Here is a 19,266-nt window from a genome sequence, read left to right as displayed (position 1 = left end):
CAAAATATCAAGCTCGAGTGGTGACTGTGTTTCGCCCGGTCAGTTTTCGCGCAATGGTCATGGCCGCCTTCGACCATGTCTTCTTCTTTTCGATGCGAGCGACAGGATCAGGCGATGCAGCACCAGTGGCAAGAATCTCTGATGGTGTATCATCCACGTGCTTAGCGTTATGCAAAGCCAACACGGCCATTTGGCCCAGGAAAGAAGGATGTTCAATGAGATCCTCAAGGCGGACCTTGAGCCCCTCTTGCTCAAGAAGCCAGGTAAGCTGAGCCAGATTAAAGACATCACCACCGAGGTCAAAGAAGGATGAGTCCAACTGGAAGGCGGATTGGTGAGTAGGCTTTTCAGCTTCTGGGTCGACGGGGGCCGTGGCGGTGCGGCTGGGGAGGACCTGGTGCCACGAGCGAGATAGGATGTCAGAATGCACAAGCAACTCTGCGATGGAGCGGGACTTGAGGTGTGCGCTGAGGAAGTGTTCGTCTGTTGCTCGAGGCAGGTCGTCGATAGTCTGAGGTGGCAGAGAGCGCAGCATGCTCGCGGAGGGCAGCGAGGCTGTTGGGTTAGCCACGAGTGACTGCGCAATCTCACAGGCCATGTCGAGAACCTTGGATGCGAAGAATGGCATCACAGGTCCCTTTTCGGAGTAGCCGAGGGTGACATCCAGGCCACGTTCACCAGAGGGGCGGGAGACCATGGTGAGATCGGCCAGATTGTCATTGACGCCAACACCACCCATGCGGTACTTGTTGGTGTCTAGCTCCATGGTTCCCTCGTAGTCGACGTTCTGGTGGAAGACTGAGGTAGTGAAGTAGGTCCAGTCAGGCCAGTCGGTACATTGCTTGATAATCTCGCGGAAGCCGAGAGACTCGAAGGGCATATTGGAGACCTGCTGGTCTTGGAGATAGCGGAAGAGGTCGACACCGGTCCATTTCTCGTCAAGCTTCACGCGCACTGGAATGACATTGACGCAGGGGCCAACGGTGTTCTCAATGCCGGGCACTGTGGCGTTGCGACCGCTAATGGTCAGGCCAAATACCACATCGGACTGAGCGGTTAGCTTGGCAAGGGCCAGAGCCCAGGCGGCTTGCATGACAGTTGCGATGGTGACATTTCCAAGGGCAGTGGGCGAGATCTCAATCTTTCTGTGAATCTCGGTGAATGCTCCAACGTTCTGGAACATGCTGGTACCCTTTCTGTGGACGACTTGGGTCATGCGAGAGCCCTTGAGAAGATCGGTCCAGTGGCGGTAATGGTCTGGGGTGATTGTTCCCGGCAACTGGCGCAAGTAGCCAGCGAAGGGAGTAACCGGGGGCAGCGGGGTGCCTTCGTATCCGTGCTTAATGGCAGCCATGATCTTCGGCAAGCACACTCCATCGTATTGGGTGTGAGAAAGACGGACCAAGATACGGTGCTGGTCGCTGCCCTTCTTCTTGACAACGTAGAACTGCACGTACTGCTCGCCTTCGCGGGACCCATATTCGCGATCTCTCTGTTGGAGGGTCATGGTGAATTCATCCAGAGCGCGGTCAGTCTCATAAACAAAGATGCTAGGGCGGATCTTGCGTAGCACGACCTGGAAAAACTGGTCATGGAAGCACACAAAGACTGTCCGTAGAATGTCAAAGGCATCGACCACCTTCAAACAACTCTCACGAAGGCGTCTCAGGTCTAAGGGACCATTGCCCTCGAGATAGAAGTAGTTAAGCATCCACCGTGACTTGAAGAGAGTTGCCGTCAGAGACATCGCCTGGAAGTCTGTGACAGGCAGGACATCGGCGATACCACCCTTGAAGACACCGATCTTAGGACAGATACCGCTCTGTACCGCGGCATCATCGATGCACGATGGCCTAAGGACCTCGAGGCTCTCAGTTGAGGGGCTAGGCCCCAGTGTCGTCGGGGTGATATTGAGCAAGTCACTATCAACCTCCCTGTGACCGCCAGATTTCAGATCGGCATTCAGCATCTGCTGAGTGACGTTCGCGGCTCGTACTGTTGACAGCATGTCCTCGAAGACAGGGTTGTTGAAGACATCTGCAACAGTAAGGACCAGGCCCTCTTCGCGAGCGGCACTGACCATCTTCATAGCGGTGATACTGTCACCACCCAACTTGAAGAAGCTGTCCTGGTGTCTCACCGCGTTGGGTGAGAGGCCAAGAGCTGTGCTCCAAAGATTCCACAATTTCCTTTCCACATCGGCCGACATCCCATCCTCACTGGATCGGGAAGTCGCCGAACAAACACCTGAATCATCTGCTCCTTGAATACCTAACTGGTACGGTGAGTCGGGTATGGTATCAGTGTGACCACCATAGTTTGACAACCCTTCCGTACGGATCGGAGGCACCGTCAGTTTTCCTTCTCTCAACATCTGACCAATAATCTCATGAACACGATCATCAATAATTTTCTGAATAGCACTGCTGTCAATCGCTTCTCCGGTCGACTTTGCCTTGTCAGCCAGTGTGGTTTGGGATCGATCCCAATCCAGTGACTCGGGCTCAGCCTCGGAAGCGAACTTGGACTGCGACATGGTCGCAGCCGGGGATTCAATAAAGCCAGTGAACACTTTGGCGATGGTGTCAGCCAGCGCCTGGGCTTCTTCGTCAGACACAGTATCGTTCCAGTATCTCAAAAGAATACCCTCCTGGCCTCGTGCAATCTCAACGTTCACAGTGACCGCATACTAAATTTGGTTAGTGGTTGTACAATCATTGGAAGGGCTGGTACTCACCTCGCTGGGATCATGTGCATGCTGAAGATCGAAGGACAATCCCTTATCCTTGGCACCACCCGCAACGGAGTGGTTCTGGATTGATAAGGTGGTATTGAAGAGGGACTGTCCTTGCCAACCAAGCTCGTGTTGGATACTAGCCAAAGAGCAGCTTTGGTGGGGAATGCATCGAACGTGGGCATCTTGAACATTATTCGACACATCTGTCAAGGTCTGCTGATCGGAGAACTGAACTCGACAGCAAAGCATATTAATGAAGATTCCAACCATGTCTTGAATGCCATTGACAGGGGCATCGCGACCGGCAGAAAGATATCCGAAACAAACGTCATCGGAGCTAGTGAACTGCCGCAGGACGATGGCCCACGCGGACAAGGTCAAGTTGGCGAGAGTCACCGAGGTGCGCTCGCAGAACTTAAGCAGCTCAGGGAATCGCTGGAAGTTCATCATAACACCCTTTAGCTCTCTCTTGGCCTCGAACACAGCCGATGGAGCGAGGTGGCATGGCCTCACTCCGCCCAGGTATTGCTTCCAGTGATTGAGAGCGTCACTCTGGCTCTGAGTTCTGATAAACTTGATGTAGTCGCTGAAGAGAGGTCCTGAACCCTCGGCGATCTTTCGCTCGTAGGCGAGAGTCAGGTCACGGAGGAGTACATCAACCGAGCCACCATCGATAATGGCATGGTTAATCTCCAGCTTGAGGATCACGCGTCCGGTATTTGTTCTGCAGACGGTCAGTTGGTGAGAAAGCTTTGATTGGCGCATCGCGTTCCTATCACGAAGGGAGATGGCAGCCAACTTCTCCTCAACCTGTGAGTCTGGACATTCCACGCGGAGAATATTGTCAGAAAGGTTCTTGAGCACCAGTTGATCGAAGGATCCACCAGTGTAGTTGCTGTCGACGAAAATAGTTCGCAGCACTGGGTGACGGTCGACGATGGCTTGCCAGGCGCGTGCGAGTCCTTCGGCGTCGACCTTACCAGATTTGGCATCCTTGATCTCAAACACAGTATGGAACATGTAAGCATTGGGATCGCGGAGCTGGCTGAGCAAGAGGCCCTCCTGCATGGGAGAGCAGGGATAGATGTCCTCGACGTCATCCTTGTTCCGAATACCGGCCTTACGGAAGGTGCTCGCGGTGACCATCTGGAGACCATGATAATTGATTGGGAGGAGGGGATAGTCGCTGAGAGTGGGCTCGGGAGTGGCGGTTCTCAGTGTGAGGATATCCTTCTCGAGAGTCTGCTTGCACTGGAGAATCCAGCGGCGGATTGAGCCCTCATGCTGCATTTTGCTGTTGTAGGTAAAGGCAACATTCAGGCGGTCTTTGATTACAATAGCAGATACCTCGAAGAGGGCGAAACGAGCAGTCTGGGGGCCCATGTCACCTGCGACAGCAAAGTCCGAGCTGTCAAAGACACTACCGTGGTGATGGAACAACGAATCGGCTCGCTCAAGCTGCTGCATCTTACCCAGGTAGTTGAACAGGATTTCCAACGGGACAGGGAAATCAGCGGCCTGGTCCTGAAGCAGGCTTTTCGCGAAGTAAGGACGTCCATTGTCTGCAATTTTGCGCCTAGTGTCCTTGACACGCTTGATAATGTCGTTGAGGGCACCTTCTTGTGTTAGTTTTCTGTTGGCAAGATGAGGCAGGGTGAACTTACGAGCTTCTGAATCCACTAGCAAAGGTGTCATGGTGGTAAACCAGCCAACTGTTCTGGAAAGATCAATGTCGGCCTCCCAGGGTTCTCTGCCGTGTCCTTCGTTGTAAATAGTCGGGACCTTGCGATCAGTGAAGGTGCGACCGAAGGAATGGACGATGGCAGACAGCAGGATGTCCACGGTGTCAGTCCGGAAGACACTGTGGCAGTCATCCATGATAAATTGGGTAGTATCCTCGCTCAACGTGAAGGATTCCATCTTGATATCTCCATACACATTGGGTGCGTCTTGCATGCCCCAGTAACGCAAGTTTGGCTTCTCGGGCGTGAAAGGCAGAGCAATAGCCGCATCGTGAGTCTTGGCTCTCTCGGTCTGCATGGCACACCAGCTTTGGAAGGACAATGCCTTTTCGAGTGAAAGAGATCCAGAAACAACGAGCTCTTCGAGGTCCTGCAGCACGATGCGCCATGATACCATATCAATGCAGATATGGTGAGCGACGAGGAATAAGACCTGACCGCCGGTGCGAAGGTTAAACAGATCAGCTGCCAGGATAGGTCCATTGACTGGATCCAGGCAAGTTTGACTGTCAGCAATCTTCGGAACCATCGCCCGGGTGTCGCCCACAGAGTGAACGCGGAATCGGAAAGATTCATCGACCTCCTGTGAGGATGAGTTAGAACATGTTCGCGGAAGGCTTTTCAGTGCGCTTACCGCTGCAGTTTTCTGTTGCCAGATGCCGTCCTTAGATTTGCTGAAGCGTGCACGGAACATGGCATGCTGGCTGATAACAGCCTTGAGAGCGCGCTTGAGGACCTCGCCCTCACAACGGCGAGCGATGCGAACAGTGATGCTCTGGTTGAATCGAGCAGCGCCCTTGAAAGAGTCCGAACTCTGGAAGTAGAGTCTCTGGACAGGCGAAAGTGCAAAGCCTTCACCAGACTTCTCTTCGCGTCTAGCGACAGGTGCCTTGGCACTCGCAGTTTGAGCAAGTGCCTTCACGGATCCGCTCTGAAGGATGTCGTGCAGTGTGAGAACAAGTCCCTGCTTGCGAGCACGAGAAATGACAGCCATTCCAGTAATGCTGTCGCCGCCTATGAGAACCAGTTAATATGTTGACTAGTTCGAGATGATTGTATTGGTACTTACCCAAGCTGACGAAAGAGCGGTCCACATTGACCTTTTGTAGGGAGATGTTCAATACCTGGGCGAAGATGTCGCGGATGATGTCGAGCGATCCATTCTTCTCTTGTTTTTCTTGCAGCTTTTCTTCTGTCTTACCACGCTTGATACGATCATAATCAGCCATGATACGGTCATAGGACACATCATCAATATCTTCAACCCAAGCAGTGATCTTCTTCCGATCGAGCTTTCCAGAAACGAGCATGGGAAGCTTCTTGATAAGAGCCCAAGTCTGCGGGACCATGTAAATGGGTAGCTGGTTCTCGAGATTCTGCTGGACTTCGACGAGATCGTTGTAAGCATGACGCTCAAGCTCATCCTCATCTACAAGCTCACAGGGCTTGTCAGAAATTAGCTTTGTGTCGGCTGCGACACTGTTCAGAGACATGACAGTGACCAGGCGCTGCTTAAGTGGGCCATTCTTTGGGAGAACGACGACAGCGTGGCGAGTAAGAACATCCTCAGAGAGGCGGTGCTCGATCTCACCAAGCTCCATCCGCTGGCCATGCAATTTAACTTGGTGATCCTTCCGGCTGATGTACTGAACAGAACCATCAGGGTTGTAGTAGCAAAGATCACCAGTCTTGTAGATTCGGCGGGGACCGGGGACCGCGGGCATGAAGTCCTTGATCCAGGCAGGGTCCGTGGTGAATGCTTCTGCGTTTTTCTCGGGGTTCTTGAGGTACTCCCGGGCCAAGGGGGCGCCTTCAAGTGCAAGTTCCCCGACTGCGCCCAGGGGAGTCAGCCGGTCGTGGTTGTCGGGGTCAATAATCCAGGTGAGAGTGCTGGGAATACCGTAACCGATACGGCCGGGATCACGGTTGGTGGCGACCGCATTATCGATCACTGCGAAGACACAGGTCTCGGTCGGTCCGTACCCGTTCATGAGGTGGACAAAATTGGCCCACTTGGTGATGACTTCATTGGACATCTTCTCACCACCGCAAACAAGGTGCTTCAAGCAAGGCACGGACGATGGCTCAATGATACTGGCAATTGAGGGGGTGAGGAAGGTCCAAGTGACATTGAGTCGCCGAATTGCGCCGGCAACGTCATTCAGACGGTCGTCTTCGCTGGGAACACAGATGGTACCTCCGAGCATGAGAATTGCAAGCGTCTCCATAACAGCAGCATCGAAAGTGAGGGAGGCGAATTGGAATACTCTCGAGGTCTCATCCATGCGAACCCACGGCGCGAATGCCATGATACTGCTGACCACATTGCGGTGCTCGACAATAATTCCCTTGGCTCGGCCGGTGCTTCCAGAGGTGAATAGAGCGTAAGCCATATTGGAGGGCTTGACTTCAGTGTGGCGACGGCCAGATGCTTTGAGAGCGCCATAGGCTTTGATGGTCTCTTTGCTGATGGGGATAACAGTCTTCACAACTCGGCTATAGCGGTTTGTGTAGTTGGGAGTGCACAGTATCATGTTGGCACCGACATCGGCGAGGATTTCCTCGTGTCGGGAGGTAGGGTGGGAGGGATCCAAAGGCACATACCCACCGCCAGCGATGAGAACACTGATGAGGGTAACCATTGCCCAAGCCGACTTGTCCAGACAGACTGGAACAAAGACCTCTGGGCCAACTCCACGAGAGACCAGGTAGTTGGCGAAGCCGGATGCGAGGTTCCAGAATTCTCTGTAGGTGAGGTCGCCATCCCAGGCACACACAGCCTGAGCATTCGGAGTCTCGTCGCACTTCTCACGAATGAAATCTTGAACAGTGCGTTCCACTGTGAGTGGAATTCGTTCGTTCCATGTACCAATTTCAGCTTTGTCTTCGGGGCTAATCACCTCCAGGTCTCCCAGCTTGCTTGTGCTGTTCTTAGGCAGGGCAATCAATTGCTGCAGAACATGCGCAAATTGTTCAGTGATGCGCTTAGTCTGCCATCCGTTGACGACAAGCTCATCGTGGTGCACTGTGAATGAGATGCTGGTCTTGGTAATACCACATTCGACGACAAGGGGGTGCGTGAAGAAGTCTTCGCTTGTTTCACGCTTCTCGTCGATCCAGATCTTGTTGTCGAGCTCGCCATCGCCTGGCTGGATCACGAGCAGATTCTTGAAATCGCAGCCTGTGGCGGTATCCTTGTTCAGCTGCCGGATACGTTGCAGACCAGAGTGCAAGTGCGGGATCATCTCGGTGGTAGATTGGTGGATCTGCTGCAAGTACTCCATAATCGACGCGGCATTCTCAACCTGGACACGGGTGGGGACAGTGGTCAAAACAGGACCAGCAATATCGGCAACACCGGGAAGATCGATGTTTCGGCCCGACAAAGTCTCGCCAAAGCAGACATCGCCAGATGCAGTGTGGGTCGCAATGACGATCGCCCATGCAGCGCGCATGAGAACAGGGATCGTAAAGTCGACGCTGTTCCGAGAGCGGGAGACCTTCATGGTGTGATGCTGGGTGTTTCCAGCACGCATGGCATCAGACACCGCATTCTTGTTGTGCGGGAAAGGAGTGCTGGACAGGTCGGTCAAATAAGACTTCCAGAACGCGTCAGAATCCTCCATGTCCTTCTTGACAAGGTAGTCGATGAACAGACTGTAAGGCGTGCCAGCACGCTTGGTCTGCGAGGCAAAGTAGTTCTCTTCGACCTTGCGGAATACCAAAGGAATACTCCAGCCATCATAAAGGGCGTGATGAACGGACCACATGAAGTAGCTATCAGAGGAGCCACGCGGCTGCACCATGGCGTAACCAGTGAGAGGTGCTCCATTTTGCTTGGGAAGGTGAAGGAAGTCGTTCGGCAAAGCATCGAACGACTCTGCTTCAACCCAGGAGATGGGGCCATCCTTCAGCACAACTTGAGCAAAGTTCATGGCCTCGGTGTGGACAATGCGAGTGCGAAGGATTTCCAAGTCAGCCACGGTTTGTTGCCAAGCCTCTTTGAATTTACCGACATCTATGCCAGGAGCGAGGCGGAACGAGGGCTGAGCAACATAAGCACCATTGTGTTTAATGGAGAGCGTCAGAAGACCCTCCTGCACAGCACTGCAGGGGTAGATATCGCTGACAAGGTCCTCGGATACTTCGCAGTTGTCGGTGACTTCATCCATCACGTTTTCGAGCGAGACCCCAGAGGGCAGCAGAGAGAACGCCTTGATGTTTTCTTTCTTAAGTTCAGAAGATGCATCAGACACAACGCAGCTCTTGGCCATGTCGATCAGGATTGGGGAATTAAAGATGCTCGAGACAGTAAGTTCGATGCCCTCCGCTTGGGCAGCACCGACGAGATTCATGGCGGATAAGGAATCACCACCGAGACCGAAGAAGCTATCATCGGCGGTCACAGAGCCAGCTTCAAGCTGGAGAGTCTTTTCCACGAGGGCTACAAGCTGAGTCTCTAGGCCCGTGGCCAAGGAGGCCTCCCTTTTGTCGGAGGTGTCGAAGGTAATGTAAGACTTGAGAGTCTCTTTAGACAAGGACTGGACCATGGCCCGCAGTCTTCGGCGGTCGATCTTTCCGGAGGAAGTGAAGGGTAAGTTGCGGATAGGGAAGAAGAGCCGGGGCATCATGCTCTGAGGCAGAAGGTCGGGCAGAGAACCCTTTAACTTCTGAATAGCGTCCATGTTCGACACAGAGATGGGCAGTAGAAGTGGATCGGCTCCAGAAATGGTGGGGGCGAATTGGTCGCTGCTCCCCCCGTTGGAATTTGGGTCATGGACGGTGAAGAATGCGGCGAGGCCCTTGGCAATGGTCCGTTCCTCCGGAACAACGACATCAACAGCAACCTGAGAGTCCTCGGGTAGGCAGCGCAGACATTGTTGTTCGATCTCCTCGAGTTCAATTCGCTGGCCATTGAACTTGATCTGGGTGTCTTTGCGGGAGATGAAGGCCAGACTGCCGTCGCTGTTATAGCGAACCAGATCACCAGTGTGGTACATGCGATCATTTCGCTTGAACACACCCTGCAAACCAGCGTGACGGTTCCAAGTAGGGTTCTCGAAGAAAGAGGCCTTGGTCTTTTCCTCGTTACCAAGGTATCCACGCGCAATGTTACTTCCTTCAAGAATCAGTTCACCGACTGCGCCAACGGGCAGAAGACGGTTGGAGTTACTCGGGTCCACAATCCAGACTCTGCAGTTTGAAGATGTCCCAATGGATGTGGGATCATCATTGACACGGTTGCCATCCCAATCAACCTTGACACCAACTGTGGCAACGACAGTGGCCTCGGAGGGACCATAGGCATTGATCACGCACCGGTCGGCCCAGCGGTCAATGTGGTTGGCGGGCATCTTCTCGCCTCCTGTGATAATGATCTTGAGGGTGGGAACGTTCTTCGGCTCTAAGGTATTGACAATGGCAGGAGGGGCCGAGATGTAGGTGGCTTCCATGCGGCGAATGGCACCACCCAGGTTGTTCATACGTTCCTCCTCGCTGGGGATACAGACACAACCACCAGTCATAAGCACCATCATGATCTCCATGATGCTGACGTCGAAGGTATAATTAGAGAATTGCAAAGCACGGGTTGTAGAGTTCATGTGGAGGGAATCCATCATGGCGATAGCGGTAGTACTAAGGGCAGTATGCTCGACAACAGTTGCTTTTGGCTTTCCGGTAGTACCAGAGGTAAAGATAGCATACGCAGCATTGTCCGAGGTAGGACGCACACCGGGCAAAGCCAAGGGCGAGTCAGAAAGTTGGGAGATTGAAGTCTGGCAGACAGCGAACGATTTCGCGCAGAGCTTCGATACTTTGGTGTGGAGTGAAGAGGAGCACAGTACGAGGTTAGTGCCAATTTCATCAATGAGCATCTTCAATCGAGAATCGGGGTGAGATGGGTCAATCGAGACGAAAGCACCACCAGCCTTGAGAACGGCCAGCTGAGCAACGACAGCCCAAGCTGACTTCTCGAAGCAGAGCACCACGAAGCCCTCAGGCTTGATTCCAATGCTGGAGAGATGGCGGGCCAAACGACTGGAGACAATCTCAAGCTGCCCGTAGGTGAAATTCTTGTCCCAAGAGCAGACGGCTTCTGCGCGCGGGTGGAGCAGGGCCTGCTGTTGAATGAGCTCGTCGGCGCACCTTTCTACTCTGGGAGGGGATGCGGCATTCCAATCGCGGATTTGGCGAACTGAGAGCTCGGGGAATACATTGAGGTCCCCAACGGTACGGCCACGAAGGTTGTCGGCAATCAGGTCATCCAAAACTTGGTCAAACATATCCATGACATGATTGACCTGGAAGGAAGAAAGGGTTTCTGAGGAGTAGTTGAAGTGGACCTGGGCGTGGGAGTGCGAGACTTCAGCTTCGACCAAGATCTTGTAAGCATTTGAGCTGATTGGTCCACGGGTGGTTCCTTTGGGGAGATTGGAAGCCATGTGGTAAACCAGGGAGGTGTTGAAAAGCATTGTATCATCCAGTCCAAGCTGGTGTTTAACAGCGTCCAAAGCAGCGACGTTCAATGCGCTGTTCTCGGAGTCCTTCTTTGCTTTTCCGAGAGTCTCTTGCAGCTTTTGCTCGTTCTGCACGAGGAAGCGGCAGGTGGCAATGCCTTCAGCCTCCAATTCCGTCTCCGATGTTGAGGCAGAATACCCAAAGCACACATCGTCTGAGCCGGTGTACCACCGGAGGACAACGGCCCAGGCAAACTGGAAGAGAGTTTCCACAGGAAGGCCAGACAATCTGCTGAAGGCGTGGATGTTGGCCGTCTGTTTGTTCAGCGTGCGGGTGGAACGGTTATTGTCGCTTGGCCCATGGGACAGTGCCGGGAAAATGCAGGGCTCAACATCGGCGAGGTACTCCTTCCAGAAAGCCACGTTGGCTTCGGAGAGGCTAGCATGCCGAGACACGCGGTTACCGGCCTTAGATCCGTTCCAGCGCTTGATCTCGAAAGCCTTGATAGCACTGCTTGAAAGCGCTTGTGTTTCGGTTTTGAGGGCCAGGCGGTTTAGCTTTCCACATAGGGTCACAGGGAGGGAGGAAATGGGGATGTAGAAACTCGGAACCTTGCTACCAGGAAGACTGGTACTCAGATTGGCGTGCAGGCTAGAAACAGCGTCTTTCATTTCGGGAGCGGCGGACTGGAGGACGCGATCTCCAAAAGTGACGTGGTTGGTGTCTGAAGAAACGACGAAAGCAATAAGAGCATTCGTCTTCACGTTATCGCGTAGCAGCTGGACGCTCTCCACAACGCACTTCCTCTTGTTGTCTAGGAAGGAATCGATGCGCGCCTGAGTCTGAATAAGCTCACTAGCCAGGGCGGATTCCTTCTTATTGTTCTTGCGACCGACAAAAACGAGAGAACCATCGGATTTGTACCGAACAAGATCTCCGGACTTGAAAAGGCGGTGTTTACCTCCGTCTCGTTGTCCAGGAAGCCAAGAAGCAGTTTCGAAGAAGTCTTCGGTCTTAACAAACTTTTCGTCAAGGTAGCCACGGGCAAGAACAGGCCCTTCGAGGACCAGCTCCCCGACACTGCCGATCGGAACAAGGCAATCATGGTTGGAGGGGTCAACAACCCACGAGACACAAGAAGTGCTCTTTCCAATGAGGCCCGCCTCATTCTCATCCTGTGAGCAGAACACGTGGAAGGATGCAGCCGAGCCCTCACATGTTCCATACAAGACCTGCAGTTGGAGGTCATCGGTCTGCCAGTAGTCAAGAACGCTCTGGGGAACAACTTCGCCGCCCAAGGCAATCGATCGCAGTCCGGGAACATCCTTGGGGGAGAAGAAGCTTGCGGCAGTTGGGGTGATACTGGCAACATTAACATGGAATGCATTGATAGAGGCGGCCAAGTTGACGGGATCAATATCAGCCGGGATGCAAACGCAACCACCCCACATGAAAGTGCCGAATGTCTCCACGATAAATGCATCGGATGTGTGCGTTGCGAACTGCAGGGTCCTGGAGACATCGGCAATTGCCATGGTTGTAGCGAATGCCTCGGCTCGGGTCATGACAGTAGAGTGGTCAAGGACGACACTCTTAGCCGGGCCTGAGGTGCCGGCACTCATAGCAATGTATGCAATGTCGGATGGTTGTGCCATGGGGTTAGGAACCTCGTCAGCGAGGTACTCGAGAAGAGACTCGCTTACAGGGATAACGTACGGCACGGCATCCTCGAGGACCTGAGCCTTCTCGGGGGCAGCCAGAGCGACTTGCACGGCGTTGTCGACAATCCATTTCTCAACAAGAACAAGACTCTCAGTTGTGTCAACTGGAATACAGCCACCACCGGCTTTCATAATTGCCAATGTGGAGACGATGTTCCACACAGACTTTTCGAAGCAGACGGGAATCAGGGTTCCAGGACCGACACCGAAGGTGACAAGATAGCTTGCCAAGCGAGAGGAGAATTGATCCAACTTTGAGTAAGTCAAGTTGCCATCCCAAGCTGTGACGGCCAAGGCATCAGGGCGCTTCTTGGCTATCTCTTGGACAACTTGATGAGCGCACTTCTCAAAGGGCTTGGGTGTCTTGCTGTTCCACTCCATGATCTGGGTTCGGTTTTCGTCGCTCAAGTTGTCTAGTTGGCGGATTTCACCGTCAATGTTTGACACTATATTCTCGAGGCAACGCAGATAGGTATTGGCCACATTGGAAGCCTGTGAATCAGACAGGTTGGTGGTCCAGTAGTTGAGGTCGATGCGAGCGGTAGTGTCCATTGCCTCGATGTTGATGAAAACTGGGAACTCGGCGGGATCGTGGATTGAGCCAACCTCAACACACTCGATGTCACTGCTAACAGCATCCTTAGAGCCAGGAAGACGGCGATAGGACACCCCAGAATTGAACAAATTGGTGTCTGACAGCTTCAAAGCATGCTGAATGTCAATGAGCGAAGTGTGACGGTAAGCAAGGCTCTCCACGTAGTCATTCTGGATTTGATGCAGCACATCACTGAGCTTTGCGTCATCGGAAACCTTCATACGGCAGACTAGAAGGTTGATAACCGGTCCAATGACCCACTGGACGCCCTCAGCAGACACATCACGCAGGGATGCCATGTAACTGAAGGAGACATCGTCAGATCCACAGAAGGCGCGGAGGGTTAGGCCCCACGCGACATTGAAGACATTCGCAAGAGTAATTCCGCGCTTCTCGCAGACAGTCTGCAGTTCGTTGAGTGCTCCAAAGTTGACCGGAATGGAGCGAAGTGCCTTAGCAGACTGCTGGCCGTCGGTGAGGGCAGGGAAGTGGCACGGCTTAGCTTGATCCAAGTACGATCGCCAGTAGTTGATGCTGGCTTCCTTTGGCGCATCCTGAAGGTATTCCATATAATCCTTGAATAATGACTGAGGGCTTTCCTCGAGTCTGCCAGCGTATGCGAGCTGCAAGTCACGGAGGATGATTGAGATCGAGTTACCGTCCATCGCGGCATGACTCATCTCAATGCGGGCAAACAGTCTGCCACTGGGTGTCTGGCAAATAGTGAAGCGGTAGGCTGGTGTGGCCTCCCTGTAGTCCTTGGGGTCTTCCTTGTCAAAGGTGGCAATCACATCGCTTTCCCCGGAAGACTGCAAGAAGACTGGAGTGGCATCATAGCTCTTCAGCACAACCTGGCAGAAGGGGTCCCGAGGAGTGAGGTTCTCAACAAATATGGTGCGGAACATCGCATGATGAGACACGACCTGCTGCCATGCATTGACCAGGCGATCGAGATTTGGCTCGCTAGATCCGGTGGCCTTAATCTCAAAGGTGTCGTGGACAGCGTAGTAGGATCTATCACGCTTGCGACCAAGTAGGATACCCTGCTGCATGCGAGAGCAAGGGTAGATATCCTCAACAAGGTCCGCAGAGTCAATACCGATAGCAGGCAACTTCTCGTTGAGCAACTTCTCCAATGTAGGGTAGGTCAACGTAAGCATGGGGAATGAGCTGAGCGTTAAACGCGGGCCGAGCGTAGGAAGCTGTTCAGCGAGAGTTATAAGCAGCTCCTGGCATTCGGAAACCCATCTGTGGATACGATTCTGGTGCTGCATGAACTTGTTGAAGGAGAAGTTGAATCGAACCTTTCCAGCAACGACCATCGCAGAGATCTCAAACAGGCCGAAGCGAGGAGTATCAGTTCCAAAGTCAGCGGCACCGCCTCCTTGGCCAGCTTCTCCAGCCATCTGATCAACAAGCTGGAAGACACCATCCTGCCTCTGCAGATCACGATGCTGACCGACGTAGTTGAACGACATCTCGAAGGGGTGTGGGTGTTCCGACTGTTGTTTTCCCTGGGCTGGCAGAACCCGGCTGGTGAAATCCGCGCGACCATTGTCCGAGACACGGCGGCGAAGATCCTTCACCTGGATGAGAGTATCAATGGGGTTATCTGACTTGTATGAGGACAAGAAGATTGGGTGCAGAATGGTGAACCAGCCGACGGTGTGCGAGATATCAATGGACGGGTCCCAGACTTCTCGTCCGTGACCTTCATTGTAAATAGTTGGAAGAGAACGATCGGGAAAGGCGCGGCCAAATGAGTGGAGCATTGCTGCGAGGAAGAGGTCAATTGGCTCTGTGCCAAGAGCTTTGTGACATTCGAGGAGAATGGCATTGGTGTGGGCTGGGTCGATCTCGAACGAGGCACAATCCACATCGCCATATGTGGTTGCTGTGTCCTTTAGCCCCCAGTAACCAAAGTCGGGTATTGCGAGAGCGTCAGTTGCAACTTTACGCTCAGCCCGTAGGGTATTGCAGTGCTCATTCTGCAGGCGGGACCAGGTCTGGAAAGGCAAGGAGGCATCACTGGTTCCTGTCTTCTCCGGGTTTAGGATGATGTCTTCCAAATCTTCCAAAATGATTCTCCACGAGACAATGTCAACAACCAAGTGGTGAGCTGTCATGGACAGCACATTAGGCTGGCCCTTCACCAAGAAATAATCGACTGCAAGCAAGGGCCCAGAGAAGCAGTTGATAGAAGATTGGCTGTCGGCGACATGGATTTTGACCTCCTCCATGTTGCCAAGAGTGTGCATCCGCCATCTGTAAGATCCCTTGATATCCCGAGTGATATGTTGACTAGATGCGGTCGCGAATCCTGTGTCCGTGAATCGTGCGCGGAGCATGGAGTGGCGGGATACCAGAGTTTCGACGGCCTTGCGGAGGGTTGGCTCGTCGACAGGTTTGTTCAAACGAGTGAGGATTCCTTGATTGAAGTGGCCTTGGCCCTCTTTGCGTACGCCAAAGTGGAGGGTCTGGATGGGTGACAAGCTAAATGGTTCATCAACAGCTTCTTCATAAGTCGTAAGGTGATCGATTGTCTTTGCGCGAGTTGCGAGGTCGCGGATTGATTTGCTGCGCAGCAGCTCCTGTACAGAGAGGGAAAACCCGCGTTTCTTGCAAAGACCGATACATGTCATAGCTGCGATCGAATCACCACCGAGGGCGAGGAAGCCCTCGTTCAAATCGAGCTGGTTCTGGGGAATGTTGAGGACACGACTATATACAGCAGCCAAAGCTTCCTCTCTGTCATTGGCAGGCTGGGAGGCCTCTGTGCCGACGATTGCAACAGAGGCTTTGTTCTGAAGATCTGGATCGTTCTCCATACCTGCGACCCAAGTGGAAATACCCTTGCGGTCGAGTTTCCCTGATGGCAGAAGTGGCAGAGCTTCAACACATAACCAAACCGCAGGGACCATATAAGTGGGGAGGTGAGCCGAGAGGCGCTCTCGGATTCCTGGGACAAGCTCAGCCTTTTCCGAGGTGGGGACGAGTCGTAGAGGCTCAAGGTCCGAATCGGACTGTTCCGCAAGCAAGCCACTGGAAGAGACAACTGCCACCAGCCGTCCCTTGGAGAAACCAGTCTTGGGGAAGAAAACAGAGCAATGAGTGACGTTCAGATCTTTGCTGAGCTGATTCTCAATCTCGCCCAGCTCGATTCGTTGTCCGTGAACCTTGACCTGCGTATCCTTGCGACCGATGTAATTCAACGCACCAGTGTCGGAGTTGTACCTGACGAGATCACCTGTCTTGTAGAATCTACGGTTAGAGCCACTTTCAGGGTCCAATGTAGTCCAAGCAGGGTCGTAGATGAACGATTCGTTTGTCTTTTGCGGATTATTCACGTAACACCGGGCCAGGGGTGGGCCTTCCAAAAGTAATTCTCCAGGGCAGCCCACGGGCACCAGTTCATCATGGTTATCAGGATTCACAAGCCAAGTTCTCACACCAATAGGGAGGCCGATATCTTTACAATCGGTGTCAGGTGTAACATTGGAATTCAGCACGGATGCCACGCTAGCCTCGGTAGGTCCATAACCATTGACCAATTTAATTTTGGACCATGTAGTCAGCTGTGACTGCGACATTGCCTCTCCGGCCAGGACTAAACTCTCCAGTCCTGGAACACTCTCGATTTCAATAAAGCCGATGAATGAGGGCGTGAAGCAGGCTTGGGTGACTCGCATCTCGTTGATGGTGGTCACAATATCGTTGAGTCGAGCTTCCTCGCTCGGAATACACACACATGCGCCATGAATGAGCGGCGTTAACGACTCGGCCAAACTGGCATCGAAGGTGTGGGCGGCGAATTGAAGGCATCGCGACTCGCGATAAATCCGCAAACCGGGTCCATGCACCATTGCCCCGGACAGGAACGCGCGGTGCTCCAATAGGGTTCCCTGCAAAGACATGAGTCAGCTCTTGCAGCAAAATTATATATTTTAATATTAATCAAAGACTCACCTTAGGTTCTCCTGTTGATCCAGAGGTAAACAGAACATAAGCTGCATTTTGACTGGTGACACCGGATGCAAGATTGACATTGTCGGCGGGGTCCGACAGAGGATCTAAAGTATCAGCACAGAGAGGTATTAAAGTGTTCACGATCGGACGAAGTTTATCGGCCAGATGGTGAGAGCACAACACAACCGGTGCCTGAACCGATTGGATGAGAGCTTGCAGTCGGGAAGTTGGGTGAGTCGGGTCCAATGGGACGAAGGCTCCCCCGGCTTTCATAACGCCAAGCATTGCGACGATGTTCCATTTCTGTGGAGTCAGTATACCACAGCTTAATGGCTATTGGAGACAATTAATTCATGAAATATTCCACTTACCGATTTATCGAAACACAAAGCCACGCGGACTTCCGACCCGACTCCCTGCATACGAAGATAGCATGCAAGTTTCGACGCTTGATGATCCAACTCGGCGAACGTCAAACTTCCATCCCACGCACACACAGCCTCACGATCGGGCCCGCTCAACATCTGATCGTGGATGGCTTCGTGAATGCAGCGGTCGTGGAGTTGTGGAGTGGTGGCGTTCCACTTGCGGATGCGTTGCCAGTCGTTCTCTGAGAACAAATTAAGCTGGCTAATAGCGGTGTTCTCGGCAGAAAGGACTTTGGCAAGCAACTGCTCAAAAATGCTTGCGATACTCTTCATCTGTTCCCCAGACATGTCACCCTTGCGCCATTCCAGGAAGATGCTAATGTCTCCACGCAGCACCTTAACATGAAGACGGACTTGGCACTGCGGATTGTTAGCCAACGTGATTTCTTGTCTGAACCGAGAAATTCCTTCTCTAATTCGTGGTGCAGTGAACTAACCTCGTCTGGAAGAGCTGTGGCCAAAATGGGTTTTGAAGGAGAAGCAGGTGGGTCATATGTGCGCAGCATGAAGATGGTGTTGAAAGGGAGGTATCCCTCGGAAGCTTCCTCCGAGCTTCCATCGAGCGGGCGATTCGCACTGTTTGCGCGTACCTTATCTACAATTGCTGTGAGAGAGTCGTTGTCGTTGATGGATATGCGGATCGTCGAAATGTTGACGCCGGTAGAACGCTGTACAGATGATTTGGGAGAGCGCGAGTCGCCCTCGAGATGTTGGTAACCGAAGCAAATATCCTCGGAGCGGATATAGTAATGCAACAAAAGAGCCCAAGTGGCTCGAAGCATTGGGTCCAGACGGCCTTCATTCCATGCGGTTAGTAACTGCGCATGTTGAGCAGCCGTTGGTCTCGTCTTCATCGAGACTGGGCGTTTAGGCCCGTCAACCGTCGAAGCGAACCGGGGAAGATAGCACTTGGTGGATTGAGCCATGACGTCTAATGGCTGGGTATTACCAGGCTGGTCTTCTGTGTTTCGTCTCGTTTTTTTCCGGTCGATGGAGATATGTATGTATGGGCCAGAGGTATGGAGAATGAATGACAGTATGACTTCGATATTCAAGAGCGCTCGCGAACTCGGACGGTCTCGTCTTATTTTAAAGAAACTAAGTACAAGTTTTTTTTTTCTAAAAAAAAGTATTATTTGCTAAACACCTCCAAAATAGCTACGTCCGGCCGGAGACTGCATGGGCCACACTCCTCCAAAATCCAGTAATAGGCGCCATATTCCTTGCATGGGATCTAGATGGAAGGGAGAGGGAGGGAGAGAAACTATACGTGGATCAGGTGTACTTGGCCCCCCCCTGTGGAACCAACTCAGACACTTTTTCTACCTTTTTTTCTTTTTCTTTTTCCTGTTTTTTTATTTCCGATAGAATTGCTACATCAAATTTCTTATTTTCTATTTTGGACCAAGGTGACCCTCGGAAATGGACTAGCTACTCGAACTAGTACTAAAAGGTCACCATGCAGGGGAATGGTCTTTACTCTCTCTCTCTGTGTACTCCGGAGTACCCTCCCGAGTACTGCTCTTCCAAGCGAGATGCAATTCCCCCGATCAGGAACCCTTGCAGTCTGGAACGTGGACGTGGCAGTTCAGAGCATCCCGTCAGGGGCGTGAGGCTT

At 52.7% G+C, this 19,266-nt stretch overlaps 1 protein-coding gene across 1 annotated transcript; it reads right to left on the bottom strand.

Moving 5' to 3' along the window:
• Positions 1–7: 7 nt before the first annotated feature.
• Positions 8–18,574, bottom strand: nrps1 (uncharacterized protein; the record flags this gene model as incomplete). Its single annotated transcript, XM_065605516.1, has 8 exons — positions 8–2,689; positions 2,738–4,353; positions 4,402–5,062; positions 5,114–5,493; positions 5,549–17,156; positions 17,221–17,523; positions 17,592–18,008; positions 18,086–18,574. 8 exons carry the CDS (start codon positions 18,572–18,574, stop codon positions 8–10), a joined length of 18,156 nt encoding a protein of 6,051 aa, XP_065461370.1.
• Between the last annotated feature and the right edge of the window lie 692 nt (positions 18,575–19,266).

This window comes from Penicillium solitum (genome assembly GCF_028829755.1).
Source record: "Penicillium solitum strain IBT 25940 chromosome Unknown utg000004l_segment0_segment0, whole genome shotgun sequence".
Taxonomy (NCBI): domain Eukaryota; kingdom Fungi; phylum Ascomycota; class Eurotiomycetes; order Eurotiales; family Aspergillaceae; genus Penicillium; species Penicillium solitum.
This window is presented reverse-complemented; position numbering and strand designations above follow the sequence as displayed.